Source organism: Carettochelys insculpta, chromosome 1, assembly GCF_033958435.1.
Source record: "Carettochelys insculpta isolate YL-2023 chromosome 1, ASM3395843v1, whole genome shotgun sequence".
In the NCBI taxonomy this organism is placed as follows: domain Eukaryota; kingdom Metazoa; phylum Chordata; order Testudines; family Carettochelyidae; genus Carettochelys; species Carettochelys insculpta.
Genome location: NC_134137.1, coordinates 256652969 through 256677328, shown reverse-complemented (window position 1 = coordinate 256677328; position 24360 = coordinate 256652969). Strand labels below are relative to the sequence as shown.

Below are 24360 nucleotides of genomic sequence, written 5' to 3'. Positions count from 1 at the left end.
GCTCAAGCTGAGACCCAAGGAGCTGTACCGCTCTAAACCTGCTGGAAGGCCCCGCATTGATGCCAGAAAGACTGCAAACTCAGAGAAAGCTGAAAAGTTCAGAGAGACCCTCCAGGAAAATCTGCGCAGTGGCCCTGGGGGCATCGATGCGACAGCCAAATGGCAACATCTGAGGGATACAGGTTACAACATGGCCTCGTCAGTGTTTGGAAGAAGAGCTAGAAACACGAACGACTGGTTCGAAGCTAACTCTGATGAGATGATTCCAGTCATTGAAAAGAAGCGCGCTGCACTCCTGGAGTACAAACGCTCACCGAGCCAGAGTACCCAGCAAGTATTTAGAGAGGCCAGAAGAACAGTACAGTAGACAGCCAGGCACTGTGCCAACAACCACTGGCTCCAGCTATGCAGCAGCATTCAGACCTGTGCCGACTTTGGTAATCTCAGAGGAATGTACGAGGGTATGAAGAAGGTATTAGGACCCACCCAGAACAAGATGGCACCTCTGAAATCCAAATCTGGTGAAGTCATCAATGACAAAGCCAAACAGATGGAGCGCTGGGTTGAGCACTACTCCGAGCTGTACTCACGTGAGATTGTTGTGGTTGACGCAGCCCTCGATGCCGTCGAGCTCCTACCAGTAATGGATGAACTGGACCAAGAGCCGACTGTGGATGAAATGAAGACAGCCATCGACAGCATTGCAGCTGGAAAGGCCCCTGGTCAGGACTGCATACCACCAGAGGTAATCAAATATGCCACGGACACACTCCTGGAACCCCTGCATGAGCTACTGTGCCTGTGCTGGAAAGAGGGTGAGGTTCCACAGGATATGCGTGACGCTAACATTGTAACGTTGTATAAGAACAAAGGAGACAGAAGCGACTGCAACAACTGCCGTGGAATCTCCCTCCTAAGCGTCACTGGTAAACTGTTCGCTCGCGTCATCCTTGGCAGACTCCAGAAGATTGCTGAGAGGGTGTACCCCGAATCACAGTGTGGATTCCGCACAGAGAGGTCTACCGTTGATATGGTCTTCTCTCTAAGGCAGCTGCAGGAGAAGTGCAGGGAGCAGAGAAAGCCACTCTACATAGCCTTCATCGACTTGACCAAGGCTTTTGACTTGGTCAGCAGGGATGGTCTGTTCAAACTGCTCCACAAGATAGGCTGTCCTCCACGGTTACTCAAGATGATCCAGTTGTTCCATGAAGACATGAGAGGAACCATCTAATATGACGGCGCATTATCGGACGCTTTCAGAATCAGGAGCGGCGTCAAACCAGGATGCGTGCTTGCTCCGACATTGTTTGGGATCTTCTTCGCACTCCTCCTGAAACATGCCTTTGGATCTTCAACAGAGGGCATCTTGCTGCACACAAGATCTGATTGGAAACTGTTTAACCTTGCAAGGCTGAAGGCTAAGTCTAAGGTGCGAGAAGTCCTCATCAGAGACATGCTGTTCGCAGACGATGCTGCTGTAGTGTCTCACACAGAAGACCAGCTTCAAAAACTGCTGGATCAGTTCTCCAAAGCATGCAAGGACTTTGGGATTACCATCAGCCTAAAGAAGACGAACGTACTCGGTCAGGATGTTGCTGAATCCCCATCAATCAGCATTGACAACTATACGTTAGAGGTTGTCCACGAGTTCGTTTACCTCGGGTCCACCACCACTGACACCCTGTCGTTGGACACTGAGCTACATAGGAGGATCAGAAAAGCGGCCACAACTCTGTCCAGACTCAGCAAGAGAGTGTGGAATAACAACAAGCTGTACACGCACACCAAAATGCAAGTCTACAGAGCCTGCATCCTCAGCACCCTCCTTTACGGCAGCAAGTCTTGGACCCTGTATGCCCACCAGGAAAAGAGGCTGAACATCTTCCACTTGCGCTCCCTCAGGCGCACCCTTGGAATATCATGGAAGGACAGAGTGACCAACACTGCCGTCCTCGAGCAAGCGGGAATCCCAACCATGCACACCCTCCTCAGGCAGCGTCGACTCTGCTGGCTTGGCCACGTCCACAGGATGAACGATGGAAGGATTCCAAAAGACATCCTGTATGGTGAGCTAGCCTCTGGCAAAAGACCTCCTGGACGCCCCCAGTTGCATTACAAAGATGTCTGCAAGAGAGACCTCAGAGAGGTAGACATCGAGCTGGACAACTGGGAAGATCTAGCAGACGACCGCAGCAGATGGAGGCAGGGGTTACACAAGGGCCTTCAGAAGGGTGAGTTGAAGATCAGACAGCTAGCAGAGGAGAAGCGAGCGCACAGAAAACACAATAAGGACTTGCCGGACACCCACTACGTCTGCAAGAAATGCAGCAAGGACTGTCACTCTCGTGTGGGTCTTCATAGTCACAACAGATGCTGTAAATGAAGTCCTCAATTGAAACTTTAAGGGGCGCGATCCATAGTCTATGCAGACTGAAGGATGCCTACTAGTTTAACGAGTTGTGCAAAAGTAAGGAATTCTCCTGCAAAATGTTATGTGCCAAAAACAAAATGAAACAAAAATCCATAACCAAAATTCTCCATTCTGTTTCAGGCTATGAATTTCCCACTTGCAGATAGCAGTGTTTCAAGATATTTTTGTTAAGTGGATATTTCCATTTTGAATGGAAAATTATGAAAAGGAACCAAAAAATTCCTGCAAAAATGTGCGTGAAACTCCCTGAGACTTTTCTTTGCAGAGTGCAGTTACAGCCTGAGCTGCTTTTAGTGCAGGGGGATGTGTGCAGTGCAGCTCCAGCCTGGCATTCCAAGTCTTGGCGACCATGAAGCATAGATCAGCAATTCAGGATGTAAACTACCCAGTCATTTAAAACTAAGGCCATGATGTTGAAAACACATAGGCGTTTGTTTAATTTAACACATATGAGCAGTGTTCCATTGAACTCAATGGAACCACTTGGGGTTATGAAGTTAAGAACATGTCTAACAGCTCACAGGAATGTGGCCTGAGCTCCAAACACTGCAGCCTCTCAGACTTGCATTAAGTTTAATTGCATATGCACGCTTGCAGGATCGGGGCCAAAGCAATAAAGCTGAAAAGGAGATATGCAAAACATTTATCAGATAATTAACTGCACTCCAAGCTCCATACCCTTCACGTGTACTGCATAATTAACTGCACTCCGAGCTCCATACCCTTCACGTGTACTGCATAATTAACTGCACTCCGAGCTCCATACCCTTCACGTGTACTGCATAATTAACTGCACTCCGAGCTCCATACCCTTCACGTGTACTGCATAGGCAGACTTCTGCATCCATATAAAATCCTGGGACAACTCTTCACTTAAGATTTTTACCTGGAATTCCTGGCAATCAAATGCTAATCAAACCTAAGGCTAGTCTGGACACCCCACAATCATTTGCTGCAGTCTACAAATATTTGTACAGGTTACACCTCTCTAATCCAGAACTCTGTCATCTGGCAAACTCTGTAATTCAGCATGATTTTAGTTTACGACCACGTATCGTAGGGTTTGGCCAAGTTTCCTGTGTTTCTGGAAAGTTTGTTTACAGCCACCAGCCAGGAACTCCAGGCTGTCAGTGTTCTGTGCTGTTATTTAGCTGTAATTTACCCCTAAATGTCTTCTAAGAGCCCAGTAAACAGTGGAAGTGTTAGTAATGTGCTAGAAAATATTGCTCTCCCATCATCTGGCAAATTCTCTTGTCCAGCACTGGTCAGGTCCCGAGCGTGCCAAATGAGATAGGTTCAACCTGTAGTTTACCCAAGCGTAATTTCATTATAGTTAAATTTTGTCAATGAGTTAACAGATGTTAAAAATACACCTATTTTCCAAAGTGTTGATTGGGATGCAGAATTTCAAAGTACCATCCAGGGTCCTCTGCTCAGAATACAAAATAAAAATAATTCCCATTAGTTTAAACTACAGGAGCTTGTATTTTGCAATGGCAAAATTTGGACCTCCCAGAGATTTCCTGTTTGGCCTGCAGCAGTACAGGAAGTATGGAGAGTAAGTCCATCCCTGTTCAGTAGAGCATGCAGGTACATGCTGAATTTTAAGCCAATGGCAGTTAAGTGCTTGCTTAACATTAAGCACGTGGCTCAATATTCTGCTGAACTTCGATGCTAGCCCTCCACGTCTGGCTTATCGTGGCAAATCTCCAGGTTCTCAGTTAAGTGGTTTCAGCCATTTACATACTCACATCTTCAAATCCCCCAAGCCCCGGCAGTGATGGAATGCTGTCAGAGAAGATCCCTTAGGATGTTCTCTGGTGTATTGATCATGCCATTGACAACCACATTGTTGCTCTCTGGGACTCCACCACCCATCTGTTTTGCTGAACCAGATCTTCCAGTCTCCCCCAGCCCACATACAGAGTTGGGGTTACCACCGCACCCCCAGAGCAATGCAGACACTGTTTAACCACAACTCTGGGTCATGGCATCCAGGGAATCAACCCCCCGAAGGGATCAAAACCCCAAAAATATGTGTCTCTATGGCCATGTCTACACTAGCCCCGTGAGCAGATGGGAATAAGGGGACTTGGAAGTAGGCGGGGTCCTTTCGAAAAGGAGCCCCGTTGGGACAAGCCGCGCGGCGGTGAGGCGTGTCAATTTCGAAGTGCCGTGGCTGCCCGCATGCGAATGAGGTGCTGAATATGTATTTCAGCGCTTCATTAGTAAACTTTGAAATGGCCATTTGCATGGCCATTTTGAAGTTTGGGGCTAGTGTAGACGTAGCCTATGTGTGCAGAAAATTTACACAGGGATGGCTCATTAGGTAAGGCCCTCTTTATCAATGAAAGGGAGATATGCACAGTGGTAGCTCTTCTCAGGTAATAGCAATTTACACTGGGTTTGATTATAAACAAAAGATATTTTTTTAAGCAAAACAGTAGGATTTAAGTGGCTATAGATAAGGAAAAGCAGATCAAAATGAGTTACCGTATCAAACAAATGAGAAAACACATAGCTAATTCTATTCTGCTGAGTTCTCTAAACAGCTGCCTTAATTTCTGATGTGAAGATTTCACCTAATATAATCTTATCCTGACCTGGCTGTCCAGTAAAGTCCTCTGTCTTGTTTAGGGTGTGAGGCAATTTCCAAGGCAGGCTGAAGACAAAAGATGGAGGACCTTCAGGGTTCTCTTCATACCTTTCCCCTGTGGCGAAAGTCTATAGTTGTCTTTGTGTAAGAATACACTCCATGGTGGAGACTGACAACAGCAGGTCACCTGTCCAAGTCCTTGTTAGGCCATCACCTACTGCCTGTTTGCTGGATTGCATGTTTACAGACAAGCTCCTCAGATGTGGATTAACACCCATTAAGACGGCTAAGTACAGCCATCTCCTCACAAGCTGTACTTTTACAATAGGATAGCCATATCTCCTACTGAGGGCTTCACAGAGACAAATATTTGGAACACAAATAGTCAGACAATGTAGGCAGTCCGTTGTGTCTGACGATGACGTCTTGAGCTTGCCCAAGCTCATTGGCTGAGGAGTCCAAGCTTTGAACAGCATGGGTGTTCACAGTGGGGGCAAGGGAATTGTCCTGGCTCTGTTGGTGTAGCTGCTGCTGTTGCTTTCTTCCTCTCATGAGCATCAATGAGGCGTACATGTTGCTGCTTTCCAAAGTTGTCATACGCGTGTTGTACGAGAGCACGCCAGCCTGGTCAGTCTTTTGCATGCTGCTCTAGCTGATCTGGTTTTAAACCAGCATGAGCAGTGTTGGCCTTCACTCAGTCTTTATATCTCTTGCGGACGCCTGCCTTGATTGCTTTTGCCCTGGGAGAGTTCGCTGTAGAGGAGTTGCTTAGGGATTCTTGACTCCTCCATTCATATGACATGCCCTGTCCAGCGAAGCTGAGCTTTCAGAATCATGGCTTCGATGCTTGTGGTTCTTGCTCTGGCCAGGACTTCCAGGTTCGTAACTCTGTTCTGCCATCAAATATGCAGTATTGACCTCAGGCTGCATGTGTGGAAGTGCTCCAGCAGTTTTATATGTTTTCTGTACAAGGTCCCTGTTTCACAGCCATACAGGAGACTGGTCAGGACTACAGCCTTGTACATTTTCAGTTTAGTGGACTGTCGGATATTGCACGGATTCAACACTCGCGCTCTCAGACGTCGTAGTGTCCAGCTGGCCTGGCAGATTCTGTCGTTGATTTCTTTGTCAAGGGAGCCATCATTGGCTATCACACTGCCAAGGTACTTGAACTCCTCTCCTGTTTTTAACTCTGTTCCTTCAAAAAGATTTAAGTGGGGAGAACAGCAGATCCTGGAGCAGGTTAAAACAGTACCTCGGTCTTTCCTAGGCTGATGGTCAAACCAAAGAGGCGAGCGGCATCAGCAAACTTGTTGACAATGAGCTGGAGTCAGATTTCTTGCGTGCCATAAGTGCACAGTCATCAGCAAAAAGAGCTTCAAGGATGAGCCTCTCAAGCACTTTGGTTTTAGCATTCAGACAACGAAGGCTGAAAAGTGACCCATTAAGTCTGTGTTTTATGTAGACTCCATGGTCCAGATCCCTAACTGCGTGGGTGAAGACGCATGTGAAAAAGAGGTTGAATAACACTGGGGCCAGCATGCACCCTTGCTTCACACCATTGGATATCTCAAATGGATCTGAGGACTCACCATTTGAAAGAATAAAGCCAGTCATTTCATCGTGGAACAGGCATATGAGGTTAATGAATCATCTTGGGCAACTGAGTTTTCACAGGATAATCCACAGAGCTTCTCTGTTGACGGTGTCAAACGCCTTGGTCAGGTCTATAACGACAGCATACAGATCCAAGTTCTGCTCTTTGCACAAAAATAGGATTTATGTATCCAGCTGGTTATAACATTAAAATGACAGATCACAAGCCATCTTTTGTTCAAAGCATTTCTGAGTTATGCGCATTTATATTCAGAACCCATTTTTCATAAAGCATGGGTGGTGGTCTGTCACAATGGACATTTATTGAAAAACTTCAGTTATGGAATCCTTGACCCTGCAGTGAGGCCCATGGCAGAGCTGTAGTCCTCTCTATTATTAATGTATGGTAAATGTCCTACAAGCTTGATGGTGGTTGCTGTTATTACAAAATGAAAATCAGAAAGATAGAAGTGCAGAATATTTGTCAAAAGAGATTAAATTTGACCTGGCGTGTGTGGAGCATTTCCACAGAATTATTGCCCTGAATCTCAGCCATTCTTACACCTGCATCATCTCTGGTGATTTATAATAAACTTTCTCTTAGCCTCTGAAAAACTTTGTTTAACTTTTGGTAAAGGGGGTGTTGCACAATGAGGTGGTGTTTTCATAATAGAAATAAGATAAAGTCAAAATAGCCTCCAAAAGTTATAGCATTTAAATATTTTTAGTACATAAAACATGTACATTATGTTGACTTTAATTCCTCCTGAACTTTAGGGCATTTAGAACAAACCTCCCAAAATAGCTGTAGAAAAATGAGTCTCTCTATGTTCAGTCCATTAAAGCTAAATCAATGTGATATGTCTATATTTGGAAAGGGAAGATTCTCCAGGTATTAAATATCTCCCTGAAAGGAGAGATGATGAGAGAAAAATCTATCATCAGTCATATCTAGTTTAAAATATTTTTTTCATATCCGTGTTCTTTAAGGCAATAAGAACCATGCCTTGGGAATGCCTAGTCTGCAAACCATCCCTAATTATAATTCTTGATTCTTGCATAAAGGTGTGTTATATCATGGAAATGCAAACATTCTTCAAAACTTTTCAACATCCATTTTTATAGGAATGCACAACATTTTGTGAAACCATTCAGATACTGTTCCTTCAGAGGAGGCAAAGCCATCACCCTTTCCATGGATTAGCCTTGTGTGCCTGTAATGATAACGCATTACTCTGAAAATTCCTGTATGGGTAAGATAAAGTCCCTTGTGTTACTAATCCATATCCACATGTGAAAAAAGAAAAATAGTAATATTCTCCAGGTCCATACAGTAAAAATGCCCAAATAATCCCCTGGCTGTGTCATTGTTATAGTGGTAACACAGCTGTCCCATTTTAGCCTATCCTGCCATTATGGTTATATGTACCCTGTTCATACAGAGAGGAAAATCTGCAATCATTTAACTGAAAAAAACCACAATGATGCAGGGGGAGGAGGAGGACAGGAAAATGCAATAATTTATAAAGGAACAGGTTATAAAGTGGTGAGTCGATTAGACTGAAGGAAGATCCAAAGTTTATTAGAAAACACAAACAGACATAATCCATCTTCTTTCCCCATCAAATCTAAGACAATATTTTCTTTTAAAAGATGTGTTCATTTTATTTTTGAAAATTCCATGAGAAAGCATGCCTGATATGTTCCTGCTCTAATTAAACCACTGGAATTAGTCCATTGATACAGTGATTCCAACATATTTACTCATTTGTATTAATGATAGATATTAGCCTTCTCATTAGTATTCAGTTTCAGAGGTTCAGTTTGAAAATAAAAAAGGTCATCTTAGGGCAGTTTTTCCTCCTGTAGTCATAGAAATGAATGAGTTACAAAAACAATTTTATCAGCACATTAGCAAACTAAGGCCATGTCTAGACTACAAAAATAACTTCAAAGTTAGGCGCTATTTCAAAGTAGCCTTCAGAGGCCGTGTCTACACAAGCCAAAAACTTTGAAATGGCCATAAAAATGGCCATTTCAAAGTTTACTAATGAAGTGCTGAAATACATATTCAGCACCTCATTAGCATGCAGGAGGCCCCGGCACTTCAAAATTGGCATGGCTCATCCAGACGGGGCTCCTTTTCGAAAGGACCCCAGCAACTTCGAAGTCCCCTTATTCCTATGAGCAGATGGGAATAAGGGGACTTCGAAGTAGGCGGGGTCCTTTTGAAAAGGAGCCCCGTCTGAACGAGCCACGCGGTGGCGAGCCGCATCAATTTCGAAGTGCCGCGGCCGCCCACATGTGAATGAGGTGCTGAATATGTATTTCAGCGCTTCATTAGTAAGCTTCGAAATGGCCATTTGCACGGCCATTTCGAAGTTTTTGGCTAGTGTAGATATAGCCAGAGAGTCTACACACTCTGTCTCTTACTTGGAAGTTAGCTTCAAAGCAAGGGAGCCCAAATTTGAAGTCCTTACTCCATTCCCAGGAATGGAGTAGTGCCCTACTTCGAAGTTTAACTTCAAAGTAGGGTGTGTGTAGACGCTCAACTTCAAAGTCTGTTACTTTGAAGTTAAACTTCAAAGTAGGGCACTACTCCATTCCTGGGAATGGAGTAAGGACTTCAAATCTGGGCTCCTTTGCTTCGAAGTTAACTTCCAGTAAGGGAAAAAGTGTGTAGACTCTCTGAAGGCTACTTTGAAGTAGCGCCTAACTTTGAAATTAACTTTGCAGTTAGTTTCTGGTGTAGCTGCACCCTAAAAGGAATGCTATCAGTACACAGACATAGAGAAATCTTAGCAGGCGAGTCTTTGTTTGCTTAGGAAACATATGGCATTAATGCCTCGACATATGCAGATGCATTAAAAATCATTATCTCAGACCAGCAATTTCATATATTTATTCTTTCAGTATTCTAAGATGTAAAATATCCCTTTAACCTGATTTGAATGCAATTAACTCTTTAAGTTTTTGTTTGTCCTCAGATGAAAAGGTTTTTATTTCTAGACACTTATTTCCATGAGCTGTATTGCCTCCAGGCACATGTTCTATATTATTATCCTTATTGAAAACAGAGACACTTTATTTAGTTTTTGTGCCATACTTAGATTATCTTTAATCTTCTTCCCATCCAAACTGCAGCGAGCCAACCTCATCCTTATTCTCTCTTTGTTTATGAAACTAATAAACCTCTCATTATTAATTTTAATTTCCTTGGCAAGCGCTATTTCTTCTTGAGTTTGTGCAGTTCTCTGTATCCCTACATTTTCTAATCTCCACAATGTAGTTTTCTTTGTTTATCCTCTCCATTTTCTATTCCCTGTAGGCTCTCTCTTTACTTCTAATAACCTTTTTGAGGAGATTATTCATCTGTGTATGGCACCTTTCCTTACAGGTTTTTTCCCTTGCTTGTGAACGAATTTCAGTTAGGTTTTACAGATTATGTGAAGAAGTTCTAAGCACCCTTCAGATGTAAATTCACGAGCCCTTTAGCTCACTTCTTTGTCTAATTCATTTCATTTCCCAAACTCTGCCCTTCTGACATGAAAATTCATAGTTGATGACCTGGTTTTTATTATGCTTCCATTTAATTTAAACTGAATCAACTCATCATCAGTTGATTCAAGTTATTTCCTGTGACCTTCTATGATGTCTTCAGGACTTACCAAAACAAAGTCTAACATAAAATTATATCACTTTGTGTTGACTGAGTGACAGTTTGGTGAAGAACCTGACATGTATCACTTTCAGGAATAGATGGGATTTACTGTAATTAATGACATTTATTCTTCAATCCATAACCAGTAGGTGGAAGTCTCCCATTATGACACAATTTCCAACAGTACTTATCTTTCAAACAATATTTAAAGAGACCTTTATCTCCATAGCTGGGTCTACACGTGAGCACACCGTCAAAAGGGCAAAAATGGACAGGGAGAGGTCAAAATAGTGGCCGTTGAAAGGGAGTGACTGCATGCTAAAAGCGTATCAATGGGTCAATCCGGCCTTTCAAAGGGCCGCTGCAGTCTTTTGAAAGGGAGTGTCCACGTGGCTCCAAGCTCTCCTTCAAAAGAAGGGAGGCAAGAAACGCCGTGGGTGAGGTCCCATGGTAGACAAGCCCTTCCAGGGCCGCAGCCAAATACTCCCTTAAAGGGCCCCTCCCTCCACCTTGCATGAGCTGAGTGCTGCCCAGCTGTCCCCAGCCCAGCAGAGCCCACTCATGCTCCAGGATGGAGTCACAGCAGCACCTCCTGCAGGAGGACACCCTCATCATGGAGGCCCTGCTGTCAGTGCTCTGCACTGTCACCACAGCCACCCCCCATCTACTCGGGTGGCTGAGCAGAGCCCCCAGGGCCATGGGATCCCCTGGCCAGAACACTATTGGGCTCCCCGCCCCAGGACCTGCCTCACCAGCACCGACTGGTGGGAGTGTCTGGTGCTTGAGGAGTGGAATGACGAATGGCGGCTGCGGAACTTCCCCATGTCGAGGCAAACCTTCAATGAGATCTGCCACTGGCTTGCCACCACACGCCAGTACCAGGACACATGCATGCAGTCCGCTGTCTCCCTGCAGAAGCAGGTTGTAATGGCCATCTGGAAACTGGCCACCCTGGACTCCTACTGCTCCATGGGACAACAGTTTGGGGTGGGCAAGGCCACTGTTGGGTCCTTACTCATGGAGCTAAGTCAGGCATGGGTCACATGCCCCCCATGAGCAGAAGGAAGTCCAGGGTGAGGAGAACCCCCAGCTGCAGGGGGCAGGTGATGAGGGGCAGCCTGGGACGGGACAGGCAGGGGGCAGACTGGGGGCAGTGGGTGGACTGCCGTGCCTTCATGGGAGCACATGTCCCCTTCCACCCCATGTGAGTCATCAGAGCCATCAGTGTGATGCTGCTGCACAGGGTCATCTGCCTGGAGGATCTGGATGCCACTGTTGTGGGCTTTGAGGACCTGGGCTTCCCAAGCTGCTTTGGTGCCCTGGATGGCATGCACATCCTCATCTGGGCCCCAGCACACAGTGCCGGCCAATACATAAACCGAAAGGGCTACAGTTCGGTGGTCCTCCAAGCCCTGGTGGATGCTAGGGGCCAGTTCATGGACATATATGTGGGCCGGGCCAGCTGCACCCATGACGTCTGGGTCTTCCAGAACCCTGGGCTCTGCTGAGGAATGGGGACCAGCACATTTGTCCCCCAGCATGAGATCCTGGTGCGGGGGGAGTGCCACCGTGCCACTCTGCATGGTGGCAGACATTGCCTACCCTCTCTAGCTGTGGCTCCTGAGGCTGTATACAGGACAACTCGACCCCAACCAGGGGGCATTCAACCAGCACCTCAGCCACGCCCACAATTTCATGGAGTGGGCCTTCAGACATCTTAAGGGGTAGGAGGTCAGGTTCCTCAATGTGCCCCGAATGGTGGGCACCTGTTGCATCCTCCACAACATTGTGGAAGGAAAGGGGGATGTCTATGTCAGGGGGTAGGCAATGGGGCCTGCCTACACGCAGCCGGGCACTGCCCCTATCTGCCAGGACCAGCAAGACAGCCTCCACATTAGGGAGGCCCTCAGGCAGGCCTTTGCAGGTGGCCACCTCTGACCCACACCCATGCCCATCCCCCATGCACATCCACCATCCTGCCATCCCCAACACCATCATCACCACTCTCACCACCATCTACATCAGCACCGCACCCATATATCCACAACCCACCATCCATCCCTGAGGGGCACAGCACACGGGGGTATATGTAAAATAAACATTTATGAACAACTGAACATACTTACAACTATGTACGGGGGAAAGATGGTGTGGAGCGGGATGGGGGGGTCTGAACCTGGAGGGGGCAGGGGGCTCAGTCCAGTGCTGGGGTGGTGGGCCATGAGCTCTGTCAGCCCTGTGATCCCCTGTTCCCCCTGGTACGTAGCAGAGGGTCCCTTGGCAAAGTCCAGGGATGCCTGGCTCCTGGTCGCCTGGCTGGACAAGCAGGAGGAAATGTAGATTGTGAGGTCCCCCTCTTCGCTCAACCATTCGGTATTCACATCAGTGTCCTGGGTTCCTGGTCCGGGCTGCTCCTCCCCTTCCAGCTGCAGCTTGTCCACCAATGTATGGGGGACCACCGTTGGTGGGGAGCTGTCCCATGACAGGATGCCCCAGAGCTCCCAGAAGTGGGGACGGGTACCTGGGGCTGCATCAGAGCAGCCAGCCTGGTCCTGGGCCCAGGCATAGCCCTGCTGAAGTTCTTTTGCTTTTGAGTGTACTTGCTTGGCAGTATGCTCCAGGTGGCCCCTGCTGAGGAGGCCTCGGGCCAGGTGGGTGAATGCTGCGGTGTTCTGCCGCTTCATTCCCATTTTGTGGAGGACCACCTCCTCTTTCCACAACCAGAGGAGGTGCCTCAGCTCCCTCTCAGTCCAGGAGAGGGCCATATTTTTTCTTACCCTGAAACCCTGGGAGCCCTGCGAGGGCTCAGAGGGGGGCGGGGGCTGGGGCTCCCACGGTGGCTGGCTACTGGTTATCGTCACCTGCTGCTGCGCCCACGCTGTGCAGAGGGTGTGCTGCTGGATTTCGTGCTGGGGCTGCTCCTAGCATGCTGTCAGCTTCCTGCCATGGGGTTTCTGTGTCGATGCTGCTTTAAGGTGGCTGGACAAAGGGATCATAGAGCCCTGCTGCTGCCCACTGGAGCAGCCCCATGCTCCAGTAGACCGGTGCCATGGCGGACCCCTCTTTTGAAAAAGCAGGATGTGAAGCACCTATACATGTACTCTTGTGATGTAGTTTTTCAAAAGGGGATGCTCTTCCTGATATGGGATCCGAGTTTGGATTTCAACGTCTGCAGCCCATCCTTTCAATTTTGTTTCAAAAGAAGGTGCTGCACATGTAAACACTTCTCCCATTCTTTTGAAAGATATTTTGTGCAAGTATAGACAAAGCTCATATGTGTGACACTGGGGAGCTATAACTAACCCCTAAAATTATCCTAATTCAACATGTTTTACAATTATTTCCTAAGGTGGTTTTGACCCAAACATATTCTGGTTTGGCCGTATTGTTGTAACTTATTTTTTTAGTTTCCCATGTAATTGTTGAAAAATACTATCCTACCAACTTTACCTTTATTCCTATCCATACCAGCATTCTAATTCTGAATGCTTTTCCCCATGTTTCTGTACTTCCTGTAGTAGCTGTTTAACTTGCTCATAGACTTTAAGGTCAGAAGGAACCAACATCACCAAGATTCTTGTCTGATTTCTTGCACATTGTAGGCCACAGAACCTCTCCAAGCAATTCCTGTAATAGACCTCTACCCTTTGCACGAGTCACTACATTCCTCAAATCATGGTTTCAAGACTTCAAGTTATAGAGAATTTACCATTTACATAGTTTTAAACCTACAAGTGATCCCTATGTCAAGCTGCAGAGGAAGGTGAATGATCTCCAGGGTCTGTGGTGCTAGAGAAATTTCCTTCATGACGGCAAATATGGTGATCTGTCAGACCCTGTGCATATGTGCAAGACCCTGCCCTAGTGGTTCCAATACTTCCATTTTATTTGCAACACTCCTCATGATATTGCACAAATATTTCTATTGTTTCTCTAGGACCTCACTCAGTTTTCTATCTGATTTAGATATGTCTTTCACTAACTGTAACAACTACTTGTCTGTTACTACACTCAATAGCTGTAATTTTTGTCTGCTGTCAGTACTCTTACTTTGTGATATTCATTTGGCTGATTTTCCTCCTTCTCTGCATTGTGGCCCAGTCATGGAGATTTCATGAATCTCACCTAACTTTCTCAATCACCTACTTAAAATCCCTTTTTATCTATTATGCCAAACTTGTTCCCAAAAGTTTAATAGTCTAAAAGTTTATACTCAAGCCCACAAGATGAGAGGTTTTTTTTTTTCTGTGAATATTGCTCACTGGTGAATCAGCCCAAAATCTCCCTTCGAGAACCAATCCTTGAGCCATCTGCTGATCCTCTTGTTACGCTTTCATCCTTCTTCCCAGGCACCAGAAGAACTCAGCTAAAAATCATCTTTACTTTCTACCTATTTAAACACTTTACCCCCTTCAATTGTCCTTATCCTTCATTCATTCACTTGGGAATCTAGCAGTGTCATTTGTCCCAACATGCAGCACAATCAGTGGATTTAGCCATGCTGTCATCAGGATCGTCATCAACTTAATGTCCACACCTCATATATTCGCTCATGGCAGAAAGCATACCTTTCTGTCCTCTGGATCTGGTTTGGTGAAAGACCTGTTGATTTTTCTGAGCATGGAGTCCCCAGACATATAGACCTATCTCATCCTGGTTTTGGAATAAATCTGTCTTGTGTTGTTGTGTTGCAGCTCCCTATACATCATCCTCACTTTTTTCTTAAATGCCAATATCTCGTTATCTCTGTCACCTTTACCTCTCTTCTTTAGGGACTGGCTTCCCTTCTTTTCTTTCTTGCCACTGCATCTTCTACCAGTCTCTTCATTTCCTAGTGCCGCAAACATCAACTCAATCTCATCACCATTAACTGGGTCTCTACCTTGTCTTTATTGTCACATTCTTCCCAGGATCAATCTGCTCTTTTGCGATCCATCCTCCTAAAACTTTTGCTTGGAAAGTATCTGCTATTTTGAGTTGTCTGTGCCACCTCCTTTCTCCTTTCCTACATTTGTGCATAAAAACAGATTGCAAAATACTCAGATTTCCTATCCATGTGTCAGGGGTAATTATTCTAAGAAGTCAGTACTTCTAGGAAGGTGGAACATGGTTGTGCAGAATGGCTGATTGATCTGAGTAAGACAAAAAAGTGGGAATAACTACAGGTTCATGAAAATCTTTTGAAGTGTCCAATTCATCTGGCTCAAATTCCCATTGACCTTGTTTGTTCAGAATTTGTCAGGGGAGGTGTATGAAACTCAGCTAGACTGCTATGTTTTGCCTTAAAATCAAGTCTTAGTTGTCCACAGTTGAATAAGTCCATAGAAGCACAGGTTAACTATGCCAGAGTGTTCCTGAACATCGACAAAACCTTTGGAGAAACTGGCCTAATTCTTTCAAGTAAGTAACCAAACCCTGAAGCAGATGATACCTAGCTGTTTACATACTTCATTAGTGAAGTTTCACCCTGCCCAACTGGACTCATGTAAAGCATGTAGAGTTTTGAGCTTGCTGCCTTGAAGAATTTGCTACTACTCAGTGATCTTTCAAGTTTCTGGGCTCATGTACTACGTCTTTCTTTTGTACCAGACTTATTTTTGGATGACCTCAGTTTAATTTAGAGGTAAGTTTTTTTGTGAGGTATTTCTATTAAATAAAGTACAATTTTTTTCTCTTTGTCATCAACAGCATAAAGTGGATACAGTGATTGAAGCAACTAAAGCAATCTGCAGTGTTCTGTGTTCTGTGGAAACCAGGGCTATTACCGAGGCAGTCAAGAAACTCTGTTCAGTGCCACTGGGAAAAGCACAGGTAAAGAATGCCTTAAAACCTTTATAAAGCTGGTGTGAAGTGCTGATGGCCTGTTCCCTCTGCCCTTAAGTAGGCAACATTCATTTCTTCACCGATAAAGGTAGGGAGTCAAGGTTCTGCCTTGCTCCTTATTTTCTCAGAGGTGAATGTTAGGAAGAGGCAGCATAAAAAGAGAAAAGATAGTGAGTAATGAAATGTGTGACTGAAAAGCTGTACGAGGTTGGTTTTCTAGGTAACCTGGACATCGGAAAGGCAGCTTATGTTCCGAGCTTTGCCAGAGACTTCTTGTGTGATGTTGGGCAAGTTGTGTTGGATTAGGTTAGCAGAGACTCTGAGCACTCAAAGCTCCATTTTAAGCGAGCATCTGGGGAAGACAGGTACTCTGCACTGCTGAAAATCAGGCAATTAATCACTGTGGGTTAGTAATGCTAATGCTTTCTCACATTAATGAAATTCCTTTTCAACATTTTAAAAAGCTTAATTAAATGCTACGTTTTTCTCTGCCTTCCAAGAAGTTGTCTATATGTTGCAGTCCTTAAAAATCAACCTGACTTTTCATGTGGAAGGGGCTGCAAGATTGGTCCCATTTTTCTTGGTTTGTCTAGAGTTTAGTTTAATCCCTAATCTATCATTTTATCTCCTCCACAGTACACTTAGTTAAATAATCAAATATCAGAACAATGCTGTCACCCATAAATCTTGTGATAGATATAAGAACAATCTTCTTAAGGCAGGAAAAAATGGGTTAGAAGGAGAGTGTGGAGAATTGCTCATCTACCCAAAAAGAATTTATAGGCGTGCTGGCTGGTTTGTGAACACTATGATGATCCCCCAAAGCTGTGACCAGGGAAAGCTAATTGAATTGTTTTGTAGCATTTCACACAGCATGACAGTGAAACATGGCACTGATTTTTATGGCGTATCACACATTTCCCATCAGTCAGCCATGCTTTCAAACCCCAATAAAATCATCATTCTCTCCAAGCATTTCTATCTGAGTAAACCTGAGGCTGAGGTGAAATGGACTTACCAAAGGGTACATAATGGGTTAGTAAATGAGCTGGAATTTGAACTGAGAAAAAAGTTATTTCCTAGCCCGATGTTCAGTTTTCTCACAGTGAATCACACCAATTGGTTTCCTTTAATTTCTTTTCTAGAATTTCTTCTGGTTTACTGCTCATTGTTGTTAAGGAAATGCACATGGTGCTTCACTGATGTGCTCTCCCAACAGAAATTTAAAATGCATCCTATTTAAATGGATCTGTGAAATACCACACATCTTCTGGTGTGGTTTACATTTAAATCAAAATATTCACAAGTATATTCTTCTGGTATTTCAGATGACAACTTCAGTAGAGAAATAAATACAATAAAGCATTTTATGACAAGGTTTATTGCCTTTCATCTGTAGATTCCATCTACTATCCCCAGAGACAGAGTTAAAAATCTTCCCTTTGAGCAGAGTATCTTCTTCAGTGTCATGCTCTTCATAAACAGATGAGGTATCCAGTTCTTTGGGATGAGGAAAGGACTAATTGTGGGATAACTGATCATTTAGAAAAGAAATAAAAAGTATTAAAAGGAGAGAGTTTGAGATGGATTATTTCAAATTGGTACAAGTTTAAGAAATAAATTTCCCCTGGATGAAGAGAGGTTCTGGTTATGAAAGTCACCTTCCCTTTATTTCATCAGCACTCTTGAACTCAGCTCATAAGAAGCAATCTACATTCAGTTTAGGTCATGCTTGCCTGACTTGTCAGAAATTGTTTTCACACATTCTGTTTGAAATCAGAGACAGAAATATCCAAATCATGGCCTGCCTTGAACACCTCTAATCAGACTGCATCCTAAATGTAGAAATGAAAGTGGGGAGGGGAGGAGGAAGCTATGATTGCAGGTCATCTTACATGATTCTTGAGTTTCTGTTTATGTGTGAAATTCATTGAAAACTTGGACTTTTCTTTTATTCAAGGTCATACATGGCCCTATAACATGGTAAACTAGTTTGTCCCAGCATATCAGGTAGTCATGTTTGTAAAAATAATTGGATTGGTTGATGATTCAGTACTTATGGGAGATAACCCAAATCATGGATTGATTTGTTCTGTAGTGAGAACCTTAGTCCACGTGTCCCTGTGGTGGACGTCTTTTGTACTCAGTCCCAGCATTGGTTCAGTTCACAATTCTGTGAGAGACATCCTCTGTAACATTAACCATGTAAAATAATCTCTCTGTGCCCAAGTTCCCTACAATGAAAACAGGCCACAGTAATACTAATAATACTTTTTCTGTCTTGTCTGGTTAAAACTGTAAGTTCTTCAGAACAAATGATGCCTCTTGATTTGCGCACATTTATCATCCTGGAAGCCTGATCTCATCCAGAATCTCTAGGTGCCACTGTAAAGCTAGCAATAAATGCTACTGATGGTGTTTACTCACTGTTATGGCCTCATCCGAACATTTTTAAAAAAGAGGTATTGTAGATTCTATTCTGATAAAACACTTTCAAACTTTTATCAAGAAGCAGTTTCATGTTGATGAGATTTCTCTTCTATCAGCATTTCCCTTCAGGGTTGAATAGCAGAACTAGCTTTCTTTCCCTTGAAACCTTCTTCTGAAGGTTACCCACGACCTTGACTGACGGTACCTCCCTCTTTGACAAGACTGAGCTAATTAACAGCTAACTTCAAAAAATAGCTGAAATCAGCTACCAAATTGTTCCTGTGCCAGCAAATGCTGCTGCTTCTTATTTCTTATGCTTCAGAAACAAGTGCTAGGATAGTCAATTAGAATTGGGCAGCTCCTCAAAAGTTCAGGTTTTTCTACATAAAGAGCTGCTTCTCTCCCAGAGGCAGCTCAATTATAAATATAATAAATCAGAGCAAAGTATGTGTGTATATATCTTCTTACTATATATTTTAGAAATGTTCATCTGTCTCTCCATCTGTTATTCTGTTTGTTCAAGAACTCCTCCTAAACAGGAAGAGCTAGGACCTTTGAATTTGGCAGGCAGCTTCCTCTTATCGTAAGTTAAAGCAACATCAGGGTTTGGTTGTATGAGGACAATGGGATTTGCCTGGAATTTAATCCATCATCATCATCAACAACCATGGGCTTAGCACTCATTGGTGTCTGATGCTTCTCTCACTATTTCCTTCCATCTTTCCCTGTCCAGTGCGGAGTGACTTAGTTTCTGTAAACTAGCTCCGCAACAATCCTCTGTATCATCTACCCATTCTCTGTGGGATCTGCCTGTCCTATTCAAACTGTCCATTATGCCAAATACCAAGGTCTGGAATTTGATTGCTTCCAATTAAATGGAAAGGGAGGAGTCTGATAACAGGAACAGTTATTCTCTGCAGTGAACCACAGGGGAACGGCAAGCATGAGGGAACCACTGTACTGCAGAGTGACCACAGTGAGGCATCCACACCTGTAAGAGAAAAGCTAGCTGGGACGGAGGGCCTGCATGTTACTGGTCATGGGCAAGTCACTCCTGATTTCCCAAAGCCACCGCCCAAAGCGCTCTGCCCTACCCCCAGGCTTAACCCCAGCGCTGGATGGGGAGGCTACCACATTGGCCTCACTGGCCTGTGGCCCCACTTTTGGAACCCCTACTGCTAGGGAGAAGCTGATGGCTAGGGCAGCTGCTGCCACAGTCCTCCCCCAGGGAGCCACCAGTTGGGGCTGGCCAAGGCTGCACCTGCTACCATGGCCCTCCCCAGGGGAGGAACCAACAGCATGGCAGTGTAGCCCCAGCTGGCCTCGGAGCTCACCTCAGACCCCTACCCCTCATCTCCCTAATCCCTGCCCTGTAGTCCTCCTCAATTCCCTGCCCTGAGCTCCCAGAAGGACCTGAGCACTGCTGGGAAAATCCGCGTGCGTGTGTGTGTGTGTGTGCATGCGCACACGTATGGATGAATCAGAAGATATAACTTAGCTCATCATATCTATCTCTATATCTGTAGCCTGAATCAATATTCAGCAGACAGATAGGTAATGATGGGCCAACTTCTCCCACGAAAAACTCAGATTGAAGTCATGAGTAGTTTTATCCCCATAAAAATATAGTGCAGTTTGGCAGGTTGGCCACTGGTGACACATTTTTTTCCCCTTGATTCTGAGAACTCTGTGGATCCTTTAGATATCTAATGTATCTGTTTTGTAGTACCCATCAACATAGCAGCCAAAGTAGTGCAGGTTTTCCGTGAGGTTACATGGGTATAAGTCCCTGTCTCGTGAAAGCCTGGTTCAAAGATCATCCTTTTCCCAATTAAACAAACTGTTGGTGCCATTACTCAATGAAATTTGCATAGCTACTTGTGGAGTAGGAATATACATCAGCAAATAGAGAGATGCCAGACTAATAGTTCCAATTCGTTTCTCACATGGGCTACGTCTACACGTGAAGCCTACATCGAAGTACCTTATTTCGATGTTGCGACATCGAAATAGGCTATTTCGATGAATAGCGTCTACACGTCCTCCAGGGCCGGCAACGTCGATGTTCAACTTCGACGTTGCTCAAGCCAACATCGAAATAGGCGCAGCGAGGGAACGTCTACACGCCCAAGTAGCACACATCGAAATAGGGATGCCAGGCACAGCTGCAGACAGGGTCAACGGGTGGACTAGCGCTTCCGGGGCAACAGCTAGCCGCTCCCTTAAAGGGCCCCTCCCACATACACTCAGCCTGCACAGCACGCGGTCTGAGGAGCCATAGGCACACAGACCCCAGGCGCCGCAGTCATGGACCCCCAGCAGCAGCAGCAGCAGCAGCAGCTAGAGGTCCACCCAGCCCTCCCGGCTGGAGCAGGGCTTGCCCTGGCCCATGCCATGTGGGAGGCAGCTGAGCACCTCCTTGCCCCAGGGGAGGAGCTGCCCCCAGGGCAGCAGGGCTCAACCCCTACCCCTGCAGCACCCCGCTCCACCCCCTGCCTCACACGCCAGCGGCTGTGGAGCTACCCCACCAGCACCGACTGGTGGGAGCGGCTGGTGCTTGGGGAGTGGGACGACGACCACTGGCTCAGGAACTTCAGGATGAGCCGGCAGACATTCCTGGAGCTGTGCCAGTGGCTCACCCCCGCACTCAGGCACCAGGACACTGCCATGCGGCATGCCCTCACGGTGCAGAAACGGGTCGGCATCGCTGTCTGGAAGCTGGCCACTCCGGACAACTACCGATCCGTGGGACAGCAGTTTGGTGTCGGAAAGGCCACCGTCGGGGCTGTCTTCATGGAGGTAAGAGAGCCCACAGGGGGAGGCCAGGGCAGGGCAGGGGGGCCAGAGCAGGGCAGGGGGGCCAGGGCAGGGCCATAGCAGGGCAGGGCAGGGGGGCCAGGGCAGGGGGGCCAGGGCAGGGCCAGAGCAGGGCAGGGCAGGGGGGCCAGAGCAGGGCAGGGCAGGGCAGGGCCAGAGCAGGGCGGGGGGCCAGAGCAGGGGGGCCAGAGCAGGGCAGGCCAGGGCAGTGCAGGGGGGCCAGAGCAGGGGGGCCAGAGCAGGGCAGGGCCACGCACACCCTGCTCACCCCTCATTGGGGCTGTCCCATGTGCTTTCTCTGCAGGTTGTGCGTGCCATCAACGCCATGCTCCTGCACAGGCTCGTGAGGCTGGGGGACCCAGATGCCACCGTCGCCGCCTTTGCCACCCTGGGCTTCCCCAACTGCTTCGGGGCTCTGGATGGGACACACATCCCCATCCGCGCCCTGCATCACAGTGGCGGACGATACCTCAATCGAAAGGGCTACCATTCTGTGGTCCTCCAGGCCTTGGTGGAGAGCCGGGGACGTTTCCAGGACATTTACGTGGACTGGCCTGGCAGCACCCACGACGCCCGGGTTTTCCGGAACTCGGGCCTGTGCCGCCGGCTGGAGGTGGGGACCTACATCCCCCAGCGGGAGATCCCTCTGGGGGACACCACCATGCCCTTCTGCGTCATCGCAGATGCGGCATACCCCCTCCGGCCGTGGCTCATGCACCCCTACACGGGCCATCTCTCCGCTAGCCAGGAGCGCTTCAACGAGCGCCTGAACCGTGCGCGCCAGGTGGTGGAGCGCTCATTTGGCCGCCTCAAGGGACGCTGGAGATGTCTCCTGACCCGCCTGGATGCGGGCCCCAACAACATCCCCCAGATTGTGGGTGCCTGCTGCGCCCTGCACAACCTCGTGGAGAGCAAGGGGGAGACCTTTCTGTAGGGCTGGGCCACGGAGGCTGGCAGGGCACACGTCCAGCCACCTGCTGGCCCCAGTCGGCAGGTGGACCCCGAGGGGACCCGGGTCTGGGAGGCCCTGCGGGCCCACTTCGACCAACAGGCCGCGGGGTGAACTCTGCCCAGGCCCCCTACTGCCCGCCCCTTCCTCCCCCACACTCCTGCCCCAACGCCCACACCATGGAGCACCCCACCGCCCCACCCCCGCACTTGTCCTGGACAAATGACAGCACGAACTTGTGGCTGAATGTAAATTTTTTTTTTCTGGCCGAACCTTTTTTTTTGGGTGTAAATAAATATGTGAAGCACAAACGGAAAACTAGGTACAAACGTTCAACCAAAGCAATATGTACACAAATAAAACAATCCAAAGAAACAACTGTGTGCCATAAATAATAAAAAGAAAACCAGGGAGGAGAAAGGGGGGAACTATTTACATGGGGGGGACGGGGCAAACGAGGGGACCAAAAAAACAGGGTCCAACTATATACAAGGGGGGGGCCACATCCCGGGCCCCTCGCCCCTATAGCCCGGCACTGGGCGTGCCCGGCCGGGAGCCCCGCCGCGCTCGCAGCCTGGTCCGCGGCTGGGTGGGAGCGGGCTGGACCGGAAGGTATCGGGGCCGGCGAGTCTCAGGTGGCTCCAGGGGTCCCTTGGCGCTCTGGCCCTCGCAGGTGGGTGGTGGGGCGACGGCGGACGGGCTGGCGATGGGCGGAGCAGCTGGTGGTGGGGCTGCAGGAGAGGGCAAGGCGGGCGATGGGTCGGCCGGCGCGGCATGGGGGGCCAGGTAGTCCACCAGCCGGTTAAATGTCTGCATATAGGCCCCCCATGCCTACTGGCGCCAGGCCAGCGCCCGCTCCTGCAGCTGGAGGTGCTGCTCCGAGACCTCCAGCTGCCAGCAGAGGATGGCCAGCAGCTGGGGGTCCGTCGCCATCGGCGGTAGTAGATGCGGGGTCCTCTGTCTAGCCCTCCGCGGGGCCGGTCGTTCCTCGGCCGAGGGGCAGCCCTGGAGCGATGGTCCCGGAGGGCTCTCCGGGACAACTGAGGCCTCGCCGGCACTCTCTTCCGGTCCTTCTGAGGGTACAGGTGCAGGTGCAGGACACAGGAGAGGAGGGGGGAAAGAAGAATGGAGACAGGCGTTAGTGTGGGCCCCGAGCCGTGGCCTTTGTCCCCCCCGCCCTGTGCTGCAGGTTCCCCATCCCCATCCCCGGGAGATGCTGCTGTGATGGATGGGGTTCAGGGGTCCCCCTGCCCTGCATCCCGTCCCCTGGTGGGAGCGACTCTCACTTCACCCTGCAGGGTCTGAGAGCAGGAGAGGTTTCTTAGGCCACAGATGGCCACTTTCTGGCAGGAGTGACAGCACCAGCTGTCGGAAGAGACAGTCATTCCAACCCGTCGTGGGGAGAAGACCCCAAGGGGAGCCCCTCTGGGATGCAGCTTTCCCCCTCCTCAGGCTGGCTGCCTACCAGCTCTCCCTTCCCCTAGCCTCTACCTGTGGCCCCCGCCCTCGCCCCCCAATTCCAAGCCAGCTCGGCTCCTCCCTCCTGTTTGTTCAGGGCAGAGGTGTCACCTGCCAGCTGTAGCGCCAGGATCCTCCTTTGGCCCTGGGAGCTCTTCAGCTCTTGTGGCTCACATGTAGCCTGAGTCTCCCTTTGGCACTCCCCCCACTCCATCACATGCTGCTGCTGCGGGGTGTCCCACCCACTCCGCCCGGGGGCCCCTCGAGGTTCCGCTCCCCCCTGGCCCGGGGATGGGGCATGGCACTGTCATGCAAGGTGGGGGGGGGCAGGGGCTGACGGCTGCAGTGCTGTGAGGGCCATGGCCCTGGTGTCCTTGGGGCCATGGCCATGTGAGCGTGTGGGGGGCCCTGGACACATCTCTGTTACCCCCGCCCCTCAATCCCAGGGGTGTTCACCAGAGAGGGGTACCTACCTGTGGGTCCGCTCCCACGGTCCGGAGATCACCGGGGGTCGGAGGCCCTGCTGCTGCTCTGGGATGGCAGGAGGAGGATCTGCAGGCTGGATTCTGCGGAGGAGGAGCCCCCCTCCTCCTCCTCCT

The 24360-nt window shown here is 48.0% G+C and overlaps 1 protein-coding gene across 1 annotated transcript in view; it reads left to right on the top strand.

The window, feature by feature from the left end:
* Window positions 1-24360, top strand: part of PIK3C2G (phosphatidylinositol-4-phosphate 3-kinase catalytic subunit type 2 gamma) — a 344110-nt gene that overhangs the window by 50131 nt on the left and 269619 nt on the right. Inside the window, exon 8 of the mRNA XM_074983736.1 lies at window positions 15973-16095. Within this exon, the coding sequence (XP_074839837.1) occupies window positions 15973-16095 (123 nt within the window). The remainder of the gene's footprint in view (window positions 1-15972; window positions 16096-24360) is intronic.